Source organism: Buteo buteo, unplaced genomic scaffold, assembly GCF_964188355.1.
Source record: "Buteo buteo unplaced genomic scaffold, bButBut1.hap1.1 HAP1_SCAFFOLD_319, whole genome shotgun sequence".
In the NCBI taxonomy this organism is placed as follows: Eukaryota; Metazoa; Chordata; class Aves; order Accipitriformes; family Accipitridae; genus Buteo; species Buteo buteo.
In genome coordinates this window covers 17014-40541 of record NW_027439483.1, presented here as the reverse complement: position 1 = coordinate 40541, position 23528 = coordinate 17014, and the positions used below count along the sequence as shown (strand labels likewise).

The 23528-nt window shown below is 51.6% G+C and overlaps 1 protein-coding gene across 1 annotated transcript; it reads left to right on the top strand.

The window, feature by feature from the left end:
- Positions 1-7774: 7774 nt before the first annotated feature.
- On the top strand, positions 7775-22702 carry LOC142028377 (uncharacterized). The gene is made up of 3 exons (XM_075022266.1): positions 7775-7809; positions 14979-18447; positions 19293-22702. The coding sequence occupies exons 1-2, from the start codon at positions 7775-7777 to the stop codon at positions 16069-16071; spliced, it is 1128 nt and encodes a 375-aa protein (XP_074878367.1). The 3' UTR covers positions 16072-18447; positions 19293-22702.
- The last annotated feature ends 826 nt before the right edge of the window (positions 22703-23528 follow it).

The following is a 23528-nucleotide window of genomic DNA, read 5'->3' as shown; positions in this document are numbered from 1 at the left end:
AGGAAAGCGAGTCAACACTTGGACAGACTCAAAGTATGCTTTTGGAGCAGTACGCGCACATGGAGCGATGCGGAGAGAAAGAGGACTGTTACCTGCACAAGGAACCACCATTCAGCGCGCAGAACAAATACCGGAATTGTTAGAAACCATTCAAAAACCAACAGCAGTCACGATGATGCACTGTAAAGCACATCAGTTAGGTAAGACCGGTCCGAACGCAGGTAACCGACTGGCTGATAAAGCTGCTAAAGAGGCTGCAGAAAAAGGCATCCTAGCACTCGTTCCAGAGAAAAGTATAAAGTTGCCTAAAGAAACTCCAAAGTATAACGAAAAAGATGAAGAATTAATTATTAGATTGCAGGCTAACAAAATGAAACAGGATAGGCTGTAACACTGACAGGTCAAATAATAGTCCCACCCACAATAATAAGAGAAGTTGCCCGAGCTGAACATCACAAAGTATACTGGGGAACGGAAAGCGAAATATGACAAAGATTGCTTAAACAATTATAAGCGGATGTGAAATTTATATATAAAATTATCCCCGAATCAGTAATAAGATCATCTTTGGGATTATTAAAGAAGGAAATTTTTTTAGGAGAATATTAGCAAATTGATTTTATAGAATTGCCTTGAAAAGAAGGATCTATCCTAGTTTTAGTTGATATCTTTACTGGGTGGCTCGAGGCTTTCCCTTGTCACAAGGGAAGAAGTCAAAGTCTTGCTCAAAGAGATAATACCAAAATGTGGGGTGCCTGTAAGAATGTCATCTGACAATGGCCCTCATTTTATAGCAAAGATTAGGAGACAAGTTGAGCAAAGTATTATCTATAGATTGAGACTATCACACCCCACATAGACCACAAGCAAGGGGCGGGTGGGGGGGCGGGGAGAGAATGAACTATACCCTTAAGCAACAGTCGAGTAAAATTTGTCAGGAAACCTCACTCACATGGGTTAAAGCATTACCCATGGCTCTATTAAGAATCAGAGTATAGCCAGAAGAGAAAGAAAATTGAAGTCACTATGAAATATTGTACGAAAGACCATATCAAGAGTCCTATGTTCTGAGTATCTTGAGTGCCTTTGGAGATAGGTTTTTAAAAGGTGTTATGAATTCTTTAAGCAATTCTTTTCAGGAACTTTGTCAGTATGTCTCCACAGCTGGACCCTTAGAATTGGACGTAGCAGCGCATCCCTTCCGACCAGGAGATTAGATTGACTATATATAAAATCACGGAGAAGTGGAAAGGACCGTATCGAGTCATTTTAACAACCCTTATAGCAGTAAAGGTCTGGGAGAAGAACCTTGGCTTCATTATTCAAGAATAAAGAAAGCACCAACAAGAAATTGGAAGTCTAAAGAAACTGGCCCTTTAAACCTGAAAATCTATAAGTAAGTTTCACGTTATCTATTTGGGAAAACAGCTGTGTAAAGTTTATACTATTGGGGTTGCTATTAGGAATATTGTCGAGGGCAGTAATCTTTTTGTGTGTTTATAGGGTTTATGTGGGGTTTTTTTGAGGGGTTCTAAACATGAGATAAACAAAATGAAACAATTATTGTTTGAGCTATTAATCTTGATGTTAACCGTTTTTGTAATTTGGATTAAAAAAAAAATAAATCTAGTTTTGTAATTGATTCAAAGTTTGGTAAAGACACAAAATTTAACCTCAGTAACAGCCTGCCTTCCGATTCCAAAGTCAGATGAAAATCGAGTTCCGTGGAGAATACTGACATTGAATTTAACCAAAACTTGAGAACAGATGTAGAACAATGAGAATCATTTTAGCAAATTAAATGGGATGGATTTAAAAGGCAATTGTTTTTTTTAAATTTGAAAGAAGGAGTTATAGCGTTGTGAATTATAACATTACCAAACCATCCACCTCATGGACAAAAGAATTAATTTAATCGCCCTTCGGGAGAAACTTGTACAGGCACCCCTTGGGTCTGTCAGTTGCCAAAACCGTAGAGACAAGTGCAAAAAGGAACTTGGCATCATATTTGAAATATAAAACGCTGTTTAGAATTTACTGGAGTTCCAGGATCCTTGTTAGAGCCACCCAGAGTCGGGACCGTCTACGGAAATTTAGACTGCTTTAGACAACCAGAGAAAAATCACACATCCTAAACAGAGCTGTATGAAAGTTTATACTTGCAGCTCCTCTGACCCCAAACTCCAGCGACTTTCTCTAGTAGCTAAAGCTCTAAGATGGGGATGTATTTGTAGAAAGTATAATAATATTTTACATGATCTTTGGTCCCCTCTTAATGACGGAAAAAATTTAGCTTGGAGTTGACTGTATTAAAGGACAGGTGAAAAGTTCAGGGTTAACAGTTTGGGGGACTAGTGATGATATATGATCCACTCATCTTTTCATGAAGGAGAAAAGCAAATCGTGGACTTTAGACTTAATAACTCTATCCTCTCTCTGGAAGAAATCTCCCTTGTGGCCTCGCTGGTGGACCTGGGTCAATGGAAAAGATGATACCTGGCAATCGCCAAGTCTTAGAACTAAAATAAGATGGGTATTAAAATCTGTATTTTGACCCCAGTTAACACCTCTTCCAAATGAGGTGACTCTTGACATCTTTCATTCAATCAAGGAAGTGCCTGCTGCTTAACTTCCCATGGGTGTTGAGGAGTTTTGTTCCGGATTTCGGTCCCCCAGCTGCGGGCCGGGGCTGGAGGAGCCGCAGGTGCGGGCAGTGAGGCTGATGGCGACGGCCCCTCCCTGGAAAGGGGGGCTGCCGGGGGAGGGGCCGGGGCGGGGCCGGTGGGAGCCCAGGCAGGAGCGGAGCGGAGCGGAGCGGTGGCCGGGCTGCGGCTGCCCCTCGGGAGAAGGTGAGCGGGGCCGGGCGCCCCTCGGACCGCGAACGTCGGAGGCGGGGGTGGCCCGGGGGAGGTGGGGGCCGCCTGTGCCGAGGCCGGGGGCGGGGGGGGGGGAGCTGGGGGCTCACAGAGGGGCTGGAAGCACGTGCGCGCGGGGGAGGGGGGGGCGGCTCACAGGGCGGCTGGGAGCACGTGCGCGTGGGGGGGGTGCTCACCGGGCCCCGTGGCGGGGCTGCGCAGTCGCCCGGCGGGTCCCGGGGAAAGCCCCGAGGAGGACGGCGGGGTCCGTATCGCACGCACGGAGCGGCAGCGGGGGTGCACCGTGCCGGCGCGGCGGCGGCGGGCGCTGCCCGAAGCTGGAGCCGGGCGGGCGGGGTGGGGGCCGCGCCGTGCCGGGGCGGCGGCGGCGGGCGCTGCCCGAAGCTGGAGCCGGGCGGGGGGGAGGGGGGCCGCGCCGTGCCGGGGCGGCGGCGGCGGGCGCTGCCCGAAGCTGGAGCCGGGCGCGGGGTGGGGGGGGGGGGCCGCGCCGTGCCGTGCCGTGCCGTGCCGGGGCGGCGGGCGCTGCCCGAAGCTGGAGCCGGGCGGGGGGGGGGGCCGCGCCGTGCCGGGGCGGCGGCGGCGGGCGCTGCCCGAAGCTGGAGCCGGACGCGGGGGGGGGGGGGGCCGCGCCGTGCCGTGCCGGGGCGGCGGCGGCGGGCGCTGCCCGAAGCTGGAGCCGGGCGGGGGGGGGGGGCCGCGCCGTGCCGGGGCGGCGGCGGCGGGCGCTGCCCGAAGCTGGAGCCGGGCGGGGGGGGGGGCCGCGCCGTGCCGGGGCGGCGGCGGGGGCGGGAGCGCGCTGGAGCCGCCCGGACCGGCGCTGGGGGCTCGGCGGGGACTGCGGCTGCGCCGGCGTGGGGGTGGGCGGAAACGGAAGCGGCGTCCCCTCGGGGTCAGGCAGCAGGGCAGGCTGCCTCCCGGGGCATGCCGGGAGCTGTAGTTTTCGCGGACTCGGCGGCCGGGCAGCAGCGCGGCTCTCGGGCGCGGCGTAGTCCTCGCTGCCGCCGCGGCCCCCGGAGTCCGACCAGGTCAGACTCAGGAGCGTTGCCGGTTTCGCGTGGTTTTCCGCGGGCTTCCCGCTGCGCCCGCTCCCCGACCAGCCGTGCGGACGCGCCTCCCGGGCGCATGCGCCGTCCTGCGCGTGGGGCAGCCCGGCGTTCGCGCGCCGGCTCCGGCCCCTCCGGCGCATGCGCGGTGTCCGGGAGCAGCGTGGCGGCGGCGGGCGAGCGCCGAGACCGCGGGTGAGGCGAGCGATCCCCTCCGGCGGGGGCCGGGGCGGTGGCGGTGGCGGGGGGGTGCCTCCTGCCCGCCGGCCGCCCGGGGCTGGCGGGACGGGAAGCTGCGAAGCGGCCGCTGCGGCAGGCTCCCGGTCCGCCGGAGGCGAGCCGGGCCAGGGCAGCGCCGGGCGGTTCCCCGAGAGCCGATAGAAGGGAAGAGGGGACGGAGGCGGGCACCCCCCAGGCGCTGCCAGCGGGCGCCTCCCCGAGTTGCCGGAGCTCCCCCGGCGCCTTCCCCCGGCCCCGCTCGGCCCGTGCGGCTGCCCCCAGCTCCAGCCCCTCCCCTGAAGCCTGTGCTGTAGCCGCAGGCAGCCCCTGAGCCCTGTCGTGAGGGCAGCAAGCTGGCTCTCCGATGTTCTCGAGTCTCCCTGAACGTGGGTGCCGTTAGCAGCGGTGCGGGGAACGAGCGGCGTCTGCGGAAGCCCCTGCGGAAGGAGGGGCTCCGGCCAGGGTCGAGCTACGCTAATAACGGTCACTGCTGCCTCTTTCCCTCTCCCAGAGGCCACGCTGTGAGTGCGGTTGTCCGCTCGTCCCCGGGGATGCCGTTGACTGCGGCAGCCTCAGGCTCGCGTGGGCTGTCTCTGCCTGGCCTCCCTCTCCTCGCGGCGCGGGAGCACAGAGGGACAGGCGGAGCGCTTGCTGGCTGTGGACGGGAGCTGCTGAAGCTGGAGAGGCCACAGAAAGGTAGAGAAGAAGAAACGGAAGGCCGGCCGGCAGCTGCCTCCTGCTGCAGGCAAGAGAGAGCCTGCCTCTCTGGGTGTGGGAGGATCCCTCCTCGTAGTCCACAGCAGGTCAGACCGCCAGGGTCTGTATGCATGACCAGCAGCGCGGTACGGCCACGTAGTGAGCGAGCGAGCGAGGCTACGTGTCTAGGGGGCCTCATCTCGTAAGAGCTGCGAGGCGCTCGCGTGTTCCGTTATGTGGAGGACAGCCAAGCGACTGGAGTTACAGAAGAGGAAGGCAGGAGAGAAGGAGAAGGAAGATTCTGAGCTGGCAAGGCCTCCTGGCAGCTCCAAGAGCGAGAGCTGTGGTGAGTCCTGGGCCCTCGGGGCCCTGTCGCTCCTCTTGTGCGTCCCGGTCCCTCCCTGCCTCCCCCTCGCTTTCTCATGGTGCTGTGACGTTTGGGGTTTTTTTTTGTTTTGTTTTGTTTTTATTTTGCTTCCCTGTACCTCTCCTCTTCTGTCTATTCTCTTGTCCTGCTCCCTCTTCCTCTCCCCACCCCCACCCCCGTCTTTGTCCTGCAGCCAGTTGCTGTTTTTTCCTTTTCCATCTCCTTGTCCTGATCTGCATCCGCCTCTTCCCCGCCTCCCAATTTCTCTGGCCTGTTCCCCTGGCGTTCTTTTCCTCTCTGCGCCTCTATGTGCTGCTCTGTGTCCCTGCCTTCCTATCTCTCTTCTTCCTACTTTCTGTTTCTCTCTCTCTCCCTTTGTCTTGCTCGCTGTTGCTCTTTATTTTTGTCATTCTGGATCTCGCTGTCCCCGTCCTTCTTCCTGTTCATCTCTTACTCTCTGTGACCCTTTGTGCTGCTTCCTGCCCCTTTTTTATTCACCCTCCCTCTCTCTGCAGGGCTCCTGATACCTCTCTTTCTAAATTCCCCACCGCCCCGTGCTTCTCACGGTCTTTGTCTTTCTCGCGCTCTCTCTCTCGTTGTCATCGTTCTTGTCTGTCGCTCTGTCTTGCTTCCTGTCCCGTCGTTTCTCGCTGTATCCCTTTGTCCCGCTCCCTGCTCGTATTCGTATTCCTCTCTGTCCTGAGGACCGTCCCAGTTTTTGATCTCCGTCCTGCCGCTGTCCTGATTTTTCCTTCTCTGTCATGTTCCCTGTCCCTCTTTCTGTCGCTTTTCCTCTGTCCCTGCTGCTTAGTTCTCCATCTCTGTCCAGACCCCTGTCCCTTCCCCCCCCCCGCCCCGCCTTGCTGTCCCTCTGCCTTGCTTTCTTTCGCTACCTTTTCTGTCTGTCTTTCTCTGCCCGGTTCCCTCTCCCGCCCTTTCTGACTGTGTCCCCCCGTCCAGCTAGCTGTCGCTGCTTTCTTTTTTCTGTTCCTCAGTATTTTTTTCTTTTTTCCATATCTCTCTCCCACTGCCCATCGCAGTTGTTTTTTTTTCCCCTCCGATGCTGGCCTGCTCTTTGTCCCTTTTGTCTGTCTCCTCTCTGTCCTTCTGTCATGCTCCCTGTGTCTGTTTAATCCCTTCCTCTCTGTCCTGCAGCCCGTCGCTAATTTTTTTTCCTCTTCCGTCCCTTTGTCCTGCTCCCCGTCCTTGTCTCTCTTTCCCTTGGTTCTGCCTCCCGTCCTTTTTTCCTTTCTTGCTCCATCTCTCTGTCCTGCTCCCTATCCCTCCCGCGCTCTCTCTGTTTCTGTGTCCTTCTCCTTGCCTTTCCCCACGTTGTCTGTCTTGTTGTTCCCTCTTTGGTTTTCTTGTTTTCCGGGTGGCTGGGCCCGGCTACCCGTGGGGGTGCTTCGGCTGGGAGGTCTGGGGTGGGGGGCCTGGCCGTGCCGGTGATGGCGGGGAAATAAAGCCTGAAACGGCAGTCGAGAAGCGACGCCCTGCCTGTGCTGGGGCTGCCCTGCAGAGGCGTGGGGCCGGGCCCTCTGCAGGTCCCGAGCACTCCCCGAAACTGCGCGTGGGGCCCCGGGGGTGCAGGGCTGTGGGGTGGCTACGCTCGGCGTCGCCCGTGGGCAATGCAGGGTCAGAAGTGGAGAACAAGTTTTCTGTTCCTGGGGCTTGACAGCAGGCTCGCGTGGCTGATTCGGGGGCTCGGAAACAGACCGAGCTGGGCGGCTTTGGGCCCAGAAACAGAGGTCCGGCCCTGCGTGTTTGAGCCTTGAGAACAGGCTCAGCAGCCGGGTTTTTTGGCTCCCAAATGGGCCCCGAGTCAGCTGGTGTGGGGGCCAAAAGCGGGAGCCGGCTTGGCTGGTTTTGCAGGTGGGTGGGAGGGTGTTGGGGGCTGCGGGGGGAAGCGGGGGGCGGGCAGGGTGCGTGGTCCCTCCCCGTAGATGGGGGTCTGGTTGTGTCGGACGCCGAAGTTCGGGAGGCCGGCACGCAGCAGGCCGAGCTCAACATCTGCGATGGTCTGTGGGGGGGGAAGGCGCTTTTCACACCCCACGTGCCCTCTTTGAGTCCAGCTCTTCTTTCTGCGCCGCTCAGAATAGTTATTAAGTAATTAATCGCCCAAACTTAACGCATATTTACTTGGCGTGTAACTCTGATGTTTAATCCTAATGCTCCAGTTCTGACAGCAGTTGATATGCAACCTTATGGAAAGCCCAGACCGTTGCACGTAGCTGGAGCTTGTAAGGAGAAGCAGCTGAAATCAGGCGGAGCTTCAGTGCGGAGCTGGGGCTTCAAGGAGCCAGAACTGTAGCAAGCGGGAGCTGGAACGAGGCGGGGTGTCCGCTGTCTGGAGCGTGCATTAGCCAGAGGCAAAAGTACCTGCGGCTGTAACGGGCAGGGGGCGCGATTAGCTGGAGCGTCTTTTCGCTGGAGCGTCCGTCGGCCGGACTGCGCTCCCAGCACGGCGGAAGAGCGGCCGGGCGCAGGCAGGGCTGTCCGCAGCAAGCAGCTCCGAGCAGCAGGGAGGTGAGTTGTCCTTCTGCCAGCGGGGAGCCCGGCCTCTTCCCTCGGGCATGCCATCCACACCACGCTCCTCTCTCTGCGTGGAGTGTCTCTCCCGGTCCGTTCCCGCGGGCAGAAGCGAGGTGGGGGTCCCCCGGCTCACCTGGGGCAGCCCCCCCCCCCCACGAGGGGGCACGGGCGAGGTGTCGTCGTCCCCTCGGTACCGGGCAAAGGGGAGAGAAACCGGCTGGCGAGAGCTCCTGGGGTGCAGAGCCCTTCCGGCAGAATCCTCCCCTGTCTTTTCACCGTTGGCTGGGTGTGACAAGCAGGTTCATTTCTTTGTCTCCTCTTCTCCCAGCGTCACCTTCCGCGTCACACGAAGAAAATCCCGCGTGGTTAATTCTGCTTGCTGCTCAGGTAATCGCACGTATCGGGCTGGGGGAGCGGAGAGAAACACTTGCGAGTTCGAGGGCACTACAGATGCTCCACGTTAAACCCACAGAGAAGGTGAATTTGCTGCTAGTGCCGAAAAGCTGATGGAAAAATTGCTGTTAGCAGATCGTGCCCTGTTCCTGAACCGGTCTCTTGATGTGTTTTTGTTTCAGGTGAAAGAATGAAATGTCCTGTCTGGTAAATTCAGAGCTGCCTGTTAGCTTCTTTAGGGGGTCGAGTGTTTCTCTTCTCTCTGTTCATACTGATTTTATGGGCAAGTTGGAAATAGCCTTTTACTTTTTCATGTATAACTGAATTGTTAGGAATATGTGGTGTCCCTGTAGTTCATTTTTGAGCACCTAGATGCCAGTAGAAATGTAATGAGTGAAACATGATGGGAACTGGTACTTGATTTTTATTTGGGTTTTTTGTTTTTTTTTTTTTTTCCCTTCCCCATTAAGAGTGTTGATGGCATGTTGTCCCGTGGCACAATCCCCATTCCATTCAGCGGAGTCTTCAGTCTAGGACTTTTAAGTGAAAAAGTTTGTCCTTCCAAAAAGGGACTAGTCATTCCTAGGACCGAGGCATAGACTTGCAAGGAGAGTCGCTTAAGTACGTGATCGGAATGAAAGCCAACTTTCAGTTGATGTTGCTGCTGTTGGTCTTTGCTTTCATTGATTTCTCCACCACTCCCTCGTGGTTGGGAGCTCTGAATCGTAATGTTTTTCAGTCTCTAACACATTTCCACCCCCACCCCTCAAAAAAAGGAGAGGCAGTGTCTAAAAGTTAATTAGTTTCCTCACAAATGCGTGAGTAAATAAAATGTGAGTTATGATGATTAAAACCATAGAAATGACACCAGTCTTGCAGATCTGGGCTATTTCTGAACAGGCATTCATCACACGCAAAAGTCGCCAGGGTACGGATCACCTGCGCTTCATGCTCTGACAAGACAAAATGCTGAGGCAGGGATGAGCTCTGAAAGAAGAAGGGGGAACAAAAAAAAAAAAAAAAAAAAAAAAAAAGAAGGATACAGGGTCACGGTTTTGTTTTGTTGTTGTTTGTTCTTCGAGAGTGCAATATTGACTGGTGCCAGCCTGCAGAGCTCTTCTGCTGCCTGACCTCTCCTTCTCTTTCATGGCTGTAATTGTCGTTTGGATAATTGCAGAAGAGCAAGTAAGTTATTTGCCTCTGTGAATGTGCTGGTAATACCAGGAAGGCAAATGCTTGAACCGGTAGTGAATAACTGGGCTACGAGTAGAATTTCTGAAGGAAGAACAGCAGCAGCAACAGGAAGCAAATAGCAAGTGACCAAAAACTTGCGTGTGTCAAACGCATCAAAGCTTTCTTGCCGAATGTTGTTTGGCAATATGTTCCAAGTGGCTTTTTTTGGTAAATGTAAATTTTCAGGAAGTTCAGGGCTGTGTGTGGCAAAACGTGTCCCTCTGCGTACGCGTCCTGCTACGGAAATAGCGTGGGTCAGTGGCAAGTCCAGCGGCCGGGCTGCTGTTCCCTGCTCTCGACGTTGCCGTGGTAGTGTTGCGGTATTTAGACCTTCACGGACAGGCTGAGGAATGGAAGGAGAATGCCCGTTTTCTGTAAGGGCTCAGAATGCCTACCCTTTTCTCTGCCTGCCGCTCCCCTGTGCGTGAGATGAAGCTGTTTTATTTTTCTCCCTTGTTCCTGGTCTCAATATTTCTGGAGCTGTTGCTGCTGTGGGTTTGCAATTGGTGTTACTGCGTTTTTGTAGCGTTGTGGCGATGGGTCGTTTCTACTGTGGCGAAGCGTCGAGATACGGTTTTCGGTTTAAAGCGTCAGAAACTACGTTCACCGGAACCGGTAACTCGCGGCGTAGGGGAAACCGATCTGGCGCGTGCAGCTGTGCTCGCAGGGGTGCTCGGTGGCTCCTCATCAAAACGGCAGGGTGCGTGCGTGGACATCCGTAGGGTTGCGCTCTGGGTCCGAGAGCGTTAACGTATTTTTGCTGTTGGAAGATGGAATGGAGCGTGTGCCTGTTAAATCTCAGGGCGGTCAAAAGCTAGGAGGGACCCTGAGCGGGTTTGGTGGCACAACTGCGGTTTTAAAAGATCTTGCCCGGTTGGAGCAACGGCCTGGAAAAAAGGATTCTTTTTTTGCAACGAGGCAGTTCACAAGGACAGATGTGTTGCTGTGCTCCTTAGCAAAAATACTCAACTTGGGACGTATAGGGTGATGAAGCCTCGGCTATACTAAGGCTTGAGAAAATGTAGGTAGGTCTCTATGTCTGTCACCTGCGTGTATCTAGGAAAGTGAGTTCTAGTGAAAGTAAAGTTGCCAGTGAGTCAAAACAGAAAGGGGGAAAAAAAAAGAAAAGGCACAGTTGTCTGAAAAATGCAAAAGCTCTAGTGGCCCGTGTCAACAACCGTACCGAAGATGACGCAAAAATAGTTTTTCCTCCGCTCAGTCGTACTGTCTTCACAAACCTTCACAAAAAAAAAAAAAAAAGGCAGCTTTGGATTCCTACCCAGCTTTGTGCTAATGGTTTTTTTTCTTCTCTCAGCTGGATGTCAGCTGGCACCGTTTTGCCGTGGTTGCCCTTTCTTCTGCCGTGACGGTACGAGACAGATGGAAAGATTCCGTAGTGGCCTGCAAGTACAAGGTACGCCTACGATGTGTGTCTGCGTTTTTCCAAAGGTACTTGCGGTACGGACTTTAACGTTGAGAGTGTGCCAGCTCTCCTTCTACTTTTTTTTACATGAAATATTTTAACAGAAATACTAAAAATAAGTTCTGTTCTGGAGCATGTTACACCTATACAAAGTTTACTTCCCTCAGTTTATTTTCTCTTCCTGAAAGCATAATCTTCTGTTGCTGTGTGCTTGCTAGTAAATGATACTGTGAAACTAATTTTGTACTAAAAGAGGGAAGAAACTGTTCGTAAGAGTTCAGCTGTTCAGAAGAAACAGACTTTGTTTTCATGATAAAACCTTTATGCTTTTACAGTCAATGATTTCTTTTTTTTTTTAAATATCTTATAGTAGTACTCAAAAACGTTACGGAGATAATTAGCATCTGTACTAAAAGCAGTCAAGGTCAAAGAAGAGACGCGGGCAAAACAGGACAAATGGGCGTCGCATCTGTGTGTTTGCCAGGCTTTGCCAGGCTTTCCCAGGAAGCATTAGTAGCCTTGTAACTAGTGACAGTGATTCCTGAGGTGGTTTTGATGAGTTACTGCTTCAGTAATGTATTTTTTCCTTTAACCTACAGTGTGTAATTTTGACTTCAGTTGGAAAGAGATTTTCCAAAATGGAAGTCTTTCTCTCTCAAAGAAATTTTGTTTTAGGAACTTCCCATCAGAGTGGATCTTCAGAGGTGATTGACTTGACAGTAGAAGTCATCAGTAACGAGACTTTTCACTCTCTTTAAAAAAAGAGGGAAAAAAAAAAAAAAGGTCAATTTCCTTCCAAAGACCCAAGCACAGCCCATCTTCCTAAAGTTGATGGCATCGCTGGTCTTTGGTTTCTCAGTTGTAACAGTCGAGATAACATGAAAATGTGTTGCTCTGCATGCTTCAGTACTGCCAAAAGCATTAGGAAACCCACCAGTCCTTTTTGGTAGTCTGAGGTATTGCAGCAGTGGGGATTTTACAAATTGACTTGCATTGTTTAAACTGTAACTGCCAAATAGCTGTAGTATATGATTTGTTAGGTGTATGTAAGCAGTTAGGTATTTGTCTAAACATTTAAAAAGAGAGGCAACTGAATGTTATGGGTTTTTTTCCTGATGTTTTGACGGAGTGCTCTGAAGTACTTTCCTTCTGTCTGGCTTTCAATGGTGCGTTTCCCTGGCAGTTCAGTAGCACCTCTCTTGGGCAGCTCAGCTGGCCAGGTGTCCCTCCGCGTTATGCAACACGCACAAAAACCCCTAGTCCCGTTAAAACCGTGTACTTTGGAGAGAGATAATTTAATGGTATGAATTCAGAGCTGTGCAAGTTAAGGTAATGGAAAAGGAAAATCAAATACTTTTATAGTATAAGTATTTTTATTGGATGTATATAAACATGGGCACACCTTTTTAGTGTAAAGTGAATGATTGAGATTTATTCTTTATTTTTCATTTTGCTCTTTGAAGTTTTCCACTTCGCTTTCAGCTTTATTCACCAAACAAGCAAGATGCAAAGCAGCAGCAGGAGCAGCAGCGCAAGGGCTGCAGCTGTTGCGGTGGATCCGTAAGCGTAGATTCTGATTGTGTACGACCTCGTCCCGCAGCCTCCCAGGGTTATCTCCCTGCAGCAGTGCTGTAAGGAAGGGAGGAGACGTTTTCCAACACCGGCGAGAGTGTTTACTTGTATGCTAAGAAGGTGTTCAAAATGGTATCAATTAGCCTAAGTGCTGATTTTAAGTGCTCAAATCGCTCTTAAGTTGTAAAGGAGGTGGTGTATTTCAAGCTGACCTGTTTACCTGGAATCCTCCTTTAGCTCAGCGACTCTTCTTGTGCACCCCCAGCCTCTGCTGGCAGGGCGGTATGAGAAGCTGGAAGGTCCCTGACTTAGTCTAAACGCTGCTTAGCAACAGCTACAGCATCGGGGTGTTGTCAACATTGTTCTCATTCTAAATCCAAAATGGCCCTGTACCAGCTAGTCAGAAGAAAATGAACTTTATTCCAGCCGAAACCAGGACAACCCCAAACCCCCTGATTCTGGGCCTGCAACGGAAAAAACCAAACAAATTTGGGACTCCTGGGAAAGCCAAATCCGCCTGGATTTGTGCAGCTGGAAAGCAAAAAACCCACCCCATTTTCATGCACAAAACCGCAACCAAAAGATCACCCCTTTTTATGTTGTGGAAAAGCACTGAAACACACCCCAAACTGAGTATTTTGAAAAAGCAGAAAACTCCCCAGTTTGGGGAAGATTGGGGGTGAAGCACAGGCAGTTTGAGGGGCGTTGCTGGGGGTCCTCCCAGTGTGGATTATCTGCTGTGGATGCTCTGTTGCGGGTTATCCCAGGCGAGTTACCTGCTGTGGATCATCCTGGGTGGACTCCCTGGGGTAGGTCATCCCCACCCGTGTCCCCCCATGCACCTTTGTACCCTCACCTACCCTCCCCCCCCCCCCCCCCCCCGCATGTGTTTCTCCCCCATATGCCCCCTGCTGCTCCAGCCCGCCCCCTTCACCCATGCGAGTTTTTAACCCATGCGAGTTGTTTCCCCCTGCATCCCCTGCTCTTCTGTCTCCTGTCCCGTCCCCCCCGTTTCCCCCTTCTTCCTTTCCCTCCTCCATATTCCACACCACCCCCCCCACCCCCCCCATCATCCGTCAGGCTCCAGACCCCTGGCATGCTGCCTGCACCCCATTCTCTGTCATTTTTTCTTCTTCTTTTCCTTGCAAGTTGTTGTTGTTGTTTCTTTTTAATGATTAGACTGTTTTCGTTTCAAGCCATGAGTTTTCTCACTTTCGCCCTTCCGATTGTCTCCCCGTCCCACTGGGGGCGGGGGAGCGAGTGAGCGGTCGCGTGGGGCTTTGTTGCTGGCTGGCGTTAAACCACGACACGAGGTGAGTTGCAAGCCCTGCCTGGCTAATGCTGGAGGCTCTCTATGTTCGTCCTGCCATCTTGACGGGCCGTCCTTGTTCTTCATTGCCGCTTTATAGCGAGCGCCTCTCGCTCTGTAAGCGGCAGTACTGGGGCCGTGCAGGTACTGCCTGTTGCAGGCAGCAAAGGGCAATTGTGTCGCTTGCTGGCGGGAGCGGCAAGGAGTGCGGAGCCACCCTCGTGTAGGGAGCAAAGATGGAACCTCGAGGGCTCTACGGTCATCTGCTGAGGACTACTACTATCCCGACAGGCCTCTTTGCTATCCCTGCTTCACGGCTGATTCCTTTGCACGCCGGAGGGCGGGGCGGTAAGTAACACCGTGCAGCGTCTCTTCGATAAGAGACAAGCCCCGCACAAGAAGCCTTGCGTGCGCGCAGGATTGGGAGAGCAGAGTTCTGACGGCACGGAGGTGAGGAAAGGTGCGCCCACCCCAACTGAGCCCCAGGGTCGCCAGGGTATCGCTCGCTTGCAGGTGGGCCGCTGGCATCTGGTGCGCTGGGACGCGGCGTTTCCTGCTGAACAGAGCTGCCCCTCTGGCACAGAGCAGCTTTGGGTCTCTTGTGGCCTGCCTTCAGGCTGTCAGCTGAACCAGGCGTTATTTTTTGTTTTTAAAATCTGTCGCCAGCATCTGTTGACTGGCTGCTGTCACTCCCGCAACCCTGATGCCACATGCAGAGGGGATACAGCAGTCCCTGGGGCTTGCTCCAGGGGACACCCCCCCCGCTTCCCCCCCCCCCCATTTGCAGGTTCCCTGTGCTGCTTCTCCTCTCTAGATAATGGGGTGGGGAGGGCAGGGGCAGAAGCGACCACCCGACTTGTCTGTTCTTTGCACTTGACTGCTGTAAATGCTCCAGGCACTCGGGTGCTTTTTGGAACGGAGGCGATGAAGATGACTGCCTGGGCTGCGAGTGGGGAAAGGGCAGGGCAACATAAGCCCTGTGCCCCCAGTAAGTAGTTGCCGCCTGTGTCTGGTCTCTGCTGGGCTGAGCTGTCAGTCATCCGTCGTCCAGCCGCTGCTCCGAAGAGGATCGTTGTGGGGATGCTGCTGCCCGGCGACCAAAATGGGGTCCTACAGCTCGGAGGCTGCAAAGGCGCGGTGGTGCCCCTGTAACGGCACCCGTGGTCCAACGGTAACGGCAGTGCGGCACGGGGGGAGAGTGCCGCCGCGCTCGTTGCTTCCTCCCGGTAAGGAAACGCCGGTGCCGCCCCACGTGCGCGGTGTGGGCGGGCGCTCAGCGGGCAAAGCGCGGAACAGCAGCGCTGGCACCGCACAGGTGCGCAGCAGCGCCGCCGCGTCGGGTGCTGCCGCCTTGTGGGCAAAGTGTGGTACTGCAGCCCGGCGTTCGCGCGCCGGCTCTGAGCCCTCCGGCGCGCCGTCCGGGAGCACCGTGGCGGCGCGCAGGGCGCGGGTCTCGGCGGCAGCGGGCGAGCGCCGGGACCGCGGGTGAGGCGAGCGATCCGCTCCGGCGGGGGCGAGGGGTGCCTCCTGGCCGGCCGGGGCTGGCGGGACGGGAAGCTGCGAAGCGGCCGCCGCGGCAGGCTCCCGGTCCGCCGGAGGCGAGCCGGGCCAGGGCAGCGCCGGGCAGTTCCCCGAGAGCCGATAGAAGGGAAGAGGGGACGGAGGCGGGCACCCCGCAGGCGCGGCCAACGGGCGCCTTCCCCCGAGTCGCCGGAGCTCCGACACGGCGTGGCGGCAACCGCGCATGCGCGGCGGCGCTCCTGGCGTTGCCCAGCAGCCGGAGCGCGTTACGGCAGCTCGGCAGCCGCGCATGCGCGGTGGGCCTTTTACGGCGCTCGCCGCTGTTGCCCGGCAACCAAAGCGCGACACGACGCCTCGGCCACCGCGCATGCGCGGCCCTGCGGTTTACGGCGCTCGCGCTGTTGCCCAGCAACCGGAGCGCGTTACGGCAGCTCGGCAACCGCGCATGCGCGGTGCGCCTTTTACGGCGCTCGCCGCTGTTGCCCGGCAACCAAAGCGCGACACGACGCCTCGGCCACCGCGCATGCGCGGCTGCGCGGTTTACGGCGCTCCACCTGTTGCCCGGCAACCAAAACGCGGCACTGGCTTTCGGGTGCCGCGCATGCGCGGTGGCGCCTTTTGCCGCCCTCCTGCTGTTGCCCGGCAACCAAAACGCGGTACAGCGGCTCGGGAGCCGCGCATGCGCGGTAGCGGCGCGTTTCTCCTGCGCTCTCTTCCGCCACCTATTGAGCAGAGCTCGGTACTGCGGCTGGGGTGCCGCGCATGCGCGCTGGCGCGTTGTGCCAAGCGCTCGCCGCTGCCACCCCGCGACCAATGGTCGGTACTGCAGCTCGGAGGCTGCGAGTGCGCGGGGCTGCCCCGGTCCTGCACGTGCCGTCCGACGGTAACGGCAATGCGGCACCGGCGGGAGGTGCCGCCGCGCTCGTTGCTTCCTCCCGGTAAGGGAACGCCGCCGGCAAGGAAAGCTGGCACGGGCTGTCGCTGCCCGGCCTCCCTCTCCTCGCGGCGCGGGAGCACGAAGGGACAGGCGGGGCGCTTACCGGCTGCGGGCAGGAGCTGCTGCGGCTGAAGCTGGAGAGGCCACAGAAAGGTAGAGAAGCAGAAATGGAAGGCCGGCCGGCCGGCCGGCAGCTGCCTCCCGCTGCAGGCAAGAGAGAGCCTGCCTCTCCGCGTGTGGAAGGATCCCTCTTTGTAGTCCGCAGGGTCCGTATGCAGCACCGACGGTGCGGTACGGCCACGTAGTGTGCGAGCGAGCGAGGCTTCGTGCCTGGGAAGCCTCGTCTTGCAAGACCTACGAGACGCGTGTTCTCCTAGGGGGAGGACGGCCGTGCCGCCGGAGTTACAGAAGAGGAGGGGAGCGGGAGAGGGGCAGAAAGAAGCGTCTGAACTGGCAAATTCTCCTGGCAGCGCCAAGAACGAGAGCTGTGGTGAGCCCCGGGCCCTCGGGGCCCTGACTCCCCTCTTCTGCGTTCTGGTCCCGCCCTGCCCCTCCCCTGGTCCCCTCTCTTTCCCACACCGCTGCCTTTTTTTTTTTTCTTTTTTCTTTTTTTTTTTTTCTTTTTCTTTCCTCCCTTGTACCTCTGATACTGAAAAGCCGGTCGAAGAAACTCCCTAAGACTCGTTTTGGAGTTTTAGAAAGCAGGCATTCTTCATTGCAGCGCTGGATGCACGGGGGATAGTTCCACCTAGCGTGCATGCCACAGCTTTAGCACAAACAGGTTATAGAGAATAACTAATGGCATATTAATCAGATTAGAATACGTATACATAAAAATGATTATAACTGATTATCGTAGTACTGCCTACATCCGATCACGCGCAATGAAGGATCCCTTTGAGGCAAAGGGCTGCTTTTACCACCACGGACCCATTTGAAGTTCTTGCTGGCTGTCCTTGAAGTCTTTATTCTCGTCCTTGTTCTTTGATCTTGAAGCTTAACGCAGTTTCAATCACGTGTGGTCAGTTTCAGCATTGTTCTCATCTGGCGTCCAGGAACATCTAGTCATAAGAGCAAAGAACTGCAAAACTTAGGAGTACCTACCTCTGCTAGTCGATTGCTTGGCTGTACTTTTGTCTATTGTTTCAATCGTAGTGTTAGTATAAGATTTCTAATAATTATTTACCAAATCTCACTTTTGCAGTCACCTAGCAGCAAACCAGTTTCCACAGCTGGTACAAAATATTAAAACCATCCCAATATTTAGACGGGCCATACAGAATGTATGGAAATATGCTATCAGAGGTGTCTGAGGGGCAGGGGGAGCGCCGGGGGGGCGCCCCGAGCCCCGGAGCAGACTCGCTGGCGGGACTCGATAGGCACGCGACTGACTGAATAAACGCTGGCCGGCCGTCCTCTTTGCCCTCCGGGCTGCGTTTGCGCTCCCTTTGCACGGGGCGAGGGGCCGTGAGGGAGCCCAGGGGAGGAGGAGGAGGTGAGGCGCTGGGGGGGGTCGGGCCGTGCCCCCCCTGTTCCTGCTGGGCTCCGGCTGTTGCAAATATTCTGGTAAAGAAATCAAAATTTAATCACATAGAAGAGTTAGGTTTGATTAAGAAGTAAAATTGTGAAGCATAACGTATGGGATTGTCAAGTTTGAAACGTAGCCATAGAAACTTTAGGAGCTGTGTTACGCGTGACTCTAGGAACCTTAATATTGTTAAAGTTTGAAAGAGCTAACCCTAGAAACCTCACCAGGAAGTTACTGGCTTTTCTACGTTCTGTTTCAGGAAACTAAGGAAACTGTCGTGGACACCAGTTTGCTGCTTGGAAACCCCCTTACCCTTCCCATCTCGATTTGAGGATCGAAGATGCCAGTCAGCAGAGCTAAGTGTAACTGACCAATGATTGTTTTTAAATAAGGCTATTGATAAGGTTATATAATCAAAGGACCGATCATTATAAAGGTTAAATTTAAGAACGAGCATAGTATGCATTTTTACAGAAGGAGCTTAGGTAACAATGACCTGACAGAAAAACTCTGTGAAAACTGGTGGATTTTGATACTACGTGGGGCACGCCTTTGGAGGAGCGATCCCCCGTGTCCCCAGCGCTGCGATAAACGAAGTGCCTGCTTCTTAACTTCACGTTGGTGTTAAGGAGTTTTATTCTGGATTTTGGGAACGGTTTTGGCGACCCAGATGGGACCTTGCGAGTGAGACTGGATGAGATCGAGTGTCGATCGAACTCCGGCCGGCACCGAGGCATTCTCGGGGAGAACCGTCACCCTCGACTCGCAAAGCTCCTCGCAGCGTTCCCTGCAAAAAAGGTGAGGCGCTGCTGCTTTGGAATTTGTTTGGAAAGCCTGCCCGTGAGGCGTGGCGAAAGCTTCGCAGGGTTGGGGCTTGGAGGGTACCCGTCTGCAGTGGAAGCCTAGGCGTCTGCCCGTAAGTCATAAGCGAAAGCTATTGCTGGGTTGGACTTTGTGTATTATTTGGGACAGTTGTCATTTGCATTTGTTTGGTATTTGGTATTTGAATGTATATAAGTATAATGGCATTAGCAAAATTGTTTAAGAATAAGAGTGCAGGAAATGGAACTGCTGATGAAAAGATACCAAAAACATCAGCGTCGGGATGTTTATTGGCACGTTGGGGTGAGTTGCAGGAAAAATGGTAAACAAACAGAACTTTGAGTTACAATACTATATTGCGATTACTGTCGTTTTGTAGGAGAGAGAGTAACTGGAATAAAGTGCCATATGTAGATTTGTTCTTTTTAAGTGAACGTATCTGACGGGGACCGGAAAGGAGTCTCCCAGCAGAACCTCTGGTTACAGCTAAACTGGGAGAACAGAAAATTGAATTTGCATTGACACTAGAGTCACCTTTTCAGTTTTAAATACCTTAGAGGGAGAGTTAAGTTTTGAAGAAATTGGTGGTGTCGGTGCAACAGGTGAACGAGAAACTAGACCCTTCTTTAAGTCTTTCACAATGAAATTAGGAAAGCAACGGGTCACTCGGCAGTTTTTGTATGTGCCAAATTCTCCTAAACTCCTGTTAAGGAGAGATCTATTTGAGAACTTAGAGGCAGAAATTAAATTTCAAAATGGAGAGATTAAAATTTTAATTCCAGAAACTAAACGTATCGAAGCATTGGTTTTGTTGTTAACAGGATGGTTACCGACAGCAGAAGATTATACCAGTCAAAGTCTAATGCTGTAATTCCAATCGTCTGGACTGGGAAGTTCCTGGTAACTCCGAAAAGCAGAACCCGTGAGAGTTGATTTAAAGCCGGGATGGAATCCGGTAAGAATTAAACAATACCCCCTAAAACCGGAAAGTCAGAAAGGGTTAGTAATGGTAATACAAAAATTTTTAAGATACAAATTGTTAACAGAATGTGAATCCAGATATAACACCCCGATCTTGCCTGTTAAAAGGCTAATGAAAAAGATGATAGATTAGTTCAAGACCTCCTCAGAGCAATAAATCAAATAGTACAAGATATTCATCCGGTAGTAGCAAATCCTTATACTTTGTTAGCAACCCTAGCGGAGAAACAAGAATGGTTCACAGTGTTAGACCGAAAAGACGCCTTTTTCCGTATTCCCTTGGATCCCAATAGTCAAGAGGTTTTTGCTTTGGAATGGGAAAATCCTGAGACTGGGAGAAAAACACAATATACGTGGACAGTCTTGCCTCAAGGCTTTAAGAATAGTCTTACCATTTTTGGAAATCAATTGGCACGAGAATTAGAGATATGGAAGAAAGAAAATAATCAAGAAATCTTGCTGAAATATATGGATGATCTGTTAATTGTAGCTGAGACGGAAGAACAATGCACAAAGTTAACTATTAACTTTTTGAACTTTTGGGGAATCGGTGGATATCGAGCGTCAAAAGAAAAAAAACAAATAACCCAGAAAGAAGAAACTTATGTAAATGAGTTTTAAAATCCTAAAAGGGCAGAGACAATTGGGAACTGAGAGAAAAGAGGCAATTTGTCATCTCCCCGAACCTAAGACGAAAAAAATTAATGACGAGCATTTCCGGGAATGGTCGAGTGGTGTCACCTGTAGATGATAAATTGTGGCTTGCTGGCCTGACCTTTATAGGAGCAGCTCAAAACCTCAAACAACGGATTGGACCGATGCCGAGAAAGCTACTTTCCAAGAATTGAAACAGGCTGTAATAGGGGTGCCAGCCCTAGGCCTGCCAGATCTCACAAAGACACTTGAACTTTTTGCTCGTGAAAGAAGAGGTATAGCTCTGGGTATCCTGGCCCAATATTTAGGGCCAAGTGGGCGAGCTGCGGCCTACTTCTCGAAGCGCTTAGATAATGTGAGTCTGGGATGCTCTGGTCGTCCGAGAGCCGTCGCTGCAACTGTGCTACTGATCCAGGAAGCTCGTAAGTTTAACCTGAGGACAAAGGATTACCGTACGTTTCCCATATGATAACTGTTGTGCTAAAACAGAAACGGGGGGCATTGGGTATCCCCTAGCAGGATGCTGAAATACCAAGTGGTGTTGCTGGAACAAGATGATGTTTACCTAAAAACTACTACCACCGTTAACCCTGTTGCGTTTTCAACAACTGCTCAAGTTAAAGGAGAACTGGAACGTGACTGCTTGCAGACAATCGAAAGAGTTTACTCCAGCCGACTGGATCTCTGAGATGTGCCGCTAGAAGAAACGGATTGGGAACTACATGCCGACGGAAGCGGTTCCATCTGTGAAGGAAAACGTTTATCAAGATAGACAATAACTACTGAGGAGGTAATTGCGTTGCCAGCTTTGCCTTCGACGATATCTGCCCAAAAGGCTGAATTGATAGCTCTTATTCGAGCTCTGGAACTAAGTCAAGGAAAGCGAGTCAACACTTGGACAGACTCAAAGTATGCTTTTGGAGCAGTACGCGCACATGGAGCGATGCGGAGAGAAAGAGGACTGTTACCTGCACAAGGAACCACCATTCAGCGCGCAGAACAAATACCGGAATTGTTAGAAACCATTCAAAAACCAACAGCAGTCACGATGATGCACTGTAAAGCACATCAGTTAGGTAAGACCGGTCCGAACGCAGGTAACCGACTGGCTGATAAAGCTGCTAAAGAGGCTGCAGAAAAAGGCATCCTAGCACTCGTTCCAGAGAAAAGTATAAAGTTGCCTAAAGAAACTCCAAAGTATAACGAAAAAGATGAAGAATTAATTATTAGATTGCAGGCTAACAAAATGAAACAGGATAGGCTGTAACACCGACAGGTCAAATAATAGTCCCACCCACAATAATAAGAGAAGTTGCCCGAGCTGAACATCACAAAGTATACTGGGGAACGGAAAGCGAAATATGACAAAGATTGCTTAAACAATTATAAGCGGATGTGAAATTTATATATAAAATTATCCCCGAATCAGTAATAAGATCATCTTTGGGATTATTAAAGAAGGAAATTTTTTTAGGAGAATATTAGCAAATTGATTTTATAGAATTGCCTTGAAAAGAAGGATCTATCCTAGTTTTAGTTGATATCTTTACTGGGTGGCTCGAGGCTTTCCCTTGTCACAAGGGAAGAAGTCAAAGTCTTGCTCAAAGAGATAATACCAAAATGTGGGGTGCCTGTAAGAATGTCATCTGACAATGGCCCTCATTTTATAGCAAAGATTAGGAGACAAGTTGAGCAAAGTATTATCTATAGATTGAGACTATCACACCCCACATAGACCACAAGCAAGGGGCGGGTGGGGGGGCGGGGAGAGAATGAACTATACCCTTAAGCAACAGTCGAGTAAAATTTGTCAGGAAACCTCACTCACATGGGTTAAAGCATTACCCATGGCTCTATTAAGAATCAGAGTATAGCCAGAAGAGAAAGAAAATTGAAGTCACTATGAAATATTGTACGAAAGACCATATCAAGAGTCCTATGTTCTGAGTATCTTGAGTGCCTTTGGAGATAGGTTTTTAAAAGGTGTTATGAATTCTTTAAGCAATTCTTTTCAGGAACTTTGTCAGTATGTCTCCACAGCTGGACCCTTAGAATTGGACGTAGCAGCGCATCCCTTCCGACCAGGAGATTAGATTGACTATATATAAAATCACGGAGAAGTGGAAAGGACCGTATCGAGTCATTTTAACAACCCTTATAGCAGTAAAGGTCTGGGAGAAGAACCTTGGCTTCATTATTCAAGAATAAAGAAAGCACCAACAAGAAATTGGAAGTCTAAAGAAACTGGCCCTTTAAACCTGAAAATCTATAAGTAAGTTTCACGTTATCTATTTGGGAAAACAGCTGTGTAAAGTTTATACTATTGGGGTTGCTATTAGGAATATTGTCGAGGGCAGTAATCTTTTTGTGTGTTTATAGGGTTTATGTGGGGTTTTTTTGAGGGGTTCTAAACATGAGATAAACAAAATGAAACAATTATTGTTTGAGCTATTAATCTTGATGTTAACCGTTTTTGTAATTTGGATTAAAAAAAAAATAAATCTAGTTTTGTAATTGATTCAAAGTTTGGTAAAGACACAAAATTTAACCTCAGTAACAGCCTGCCTTCCGATTCCAAAGTCAGATGAAAATCGAGTTCCGTGGAGAATACTGACATTGAATTTAACCAAAACTTGAGAACAGATGTAGAACAATGAGAATCATTTTAGCAAATTAAATGGGATGGATTTAAAAGGCAATTGTTTTTTTTAAATTTGAAAGAAGGAGTTATAGCGTTGTGAATTATAACATTACCAAACCATCCACCTCATGGACAAAAGAATTAATTTAATCGCCCTTCGGGAGAAACTTGTACAGGCACCCCTTGGGTCTGTCAGTTGCCAAAACCGTAGAGACAAGTGCAAAAAGGAACTTGGCATCATATTTGAAATATAAAACGCTGTTTAGAATTTACTGGAGTTCCAGGATCCTTGTTAGAGCCACCCAGAGTCGGGACCGTCTACGGAAATTTAGACTGCTTTAGACAACCAGAGAAAAATCACACATCCTAAACAGAGCTGTATGAAAGTTTATACTTGCAGCTCCTCTGACCCCAAACTCCAGCGACTTTCTCTAGTAGCTAAAGCTCTAAGATGGGGATGTATTTGTAGAAAGTATAATAATATTTTACATGATCTTTGGTCCCCTCTTAATGACGGAAAAAATTTAGCTTGGAGTTGACTGTATTAAAGGACAGGTGAAAAGTTCAGGGTTAACAGTTTGGGGGACTAGTGATGATATATGATCCACTCATCTTTTCATGAAGGAGAAAAGCAAATCGTGGACTTTAGACTTAATAACTCTATCCTCTCTCTGGAAGAAATCTCCCTTGTGGCCTCGCTGGTGGACCTGGGTCAATGGAAAAGATGATACCTGGCAATCGCCAAGTCTTAGAACTAAAATAAGATGGGTATTAAAATCTG

What these genes read in the sequence shown, in the direction of transcription:
- LOC142028377 (XM_075022266.1), top strand. Translation starts at nt 7,775, where the DNA reads ATGCCATCCACACCACGCTCCTCTCTCTGCGTGGA. An exon ending in CGCTCCTCTCTCTGCGTGGA is followed by an intron (nt 7,810 to 14,978) that starts GTGTCTCTCCCG and finishes GGCACCGCACAG; the next exon opens with GTGCGCAGCAGCGCCGCCGC.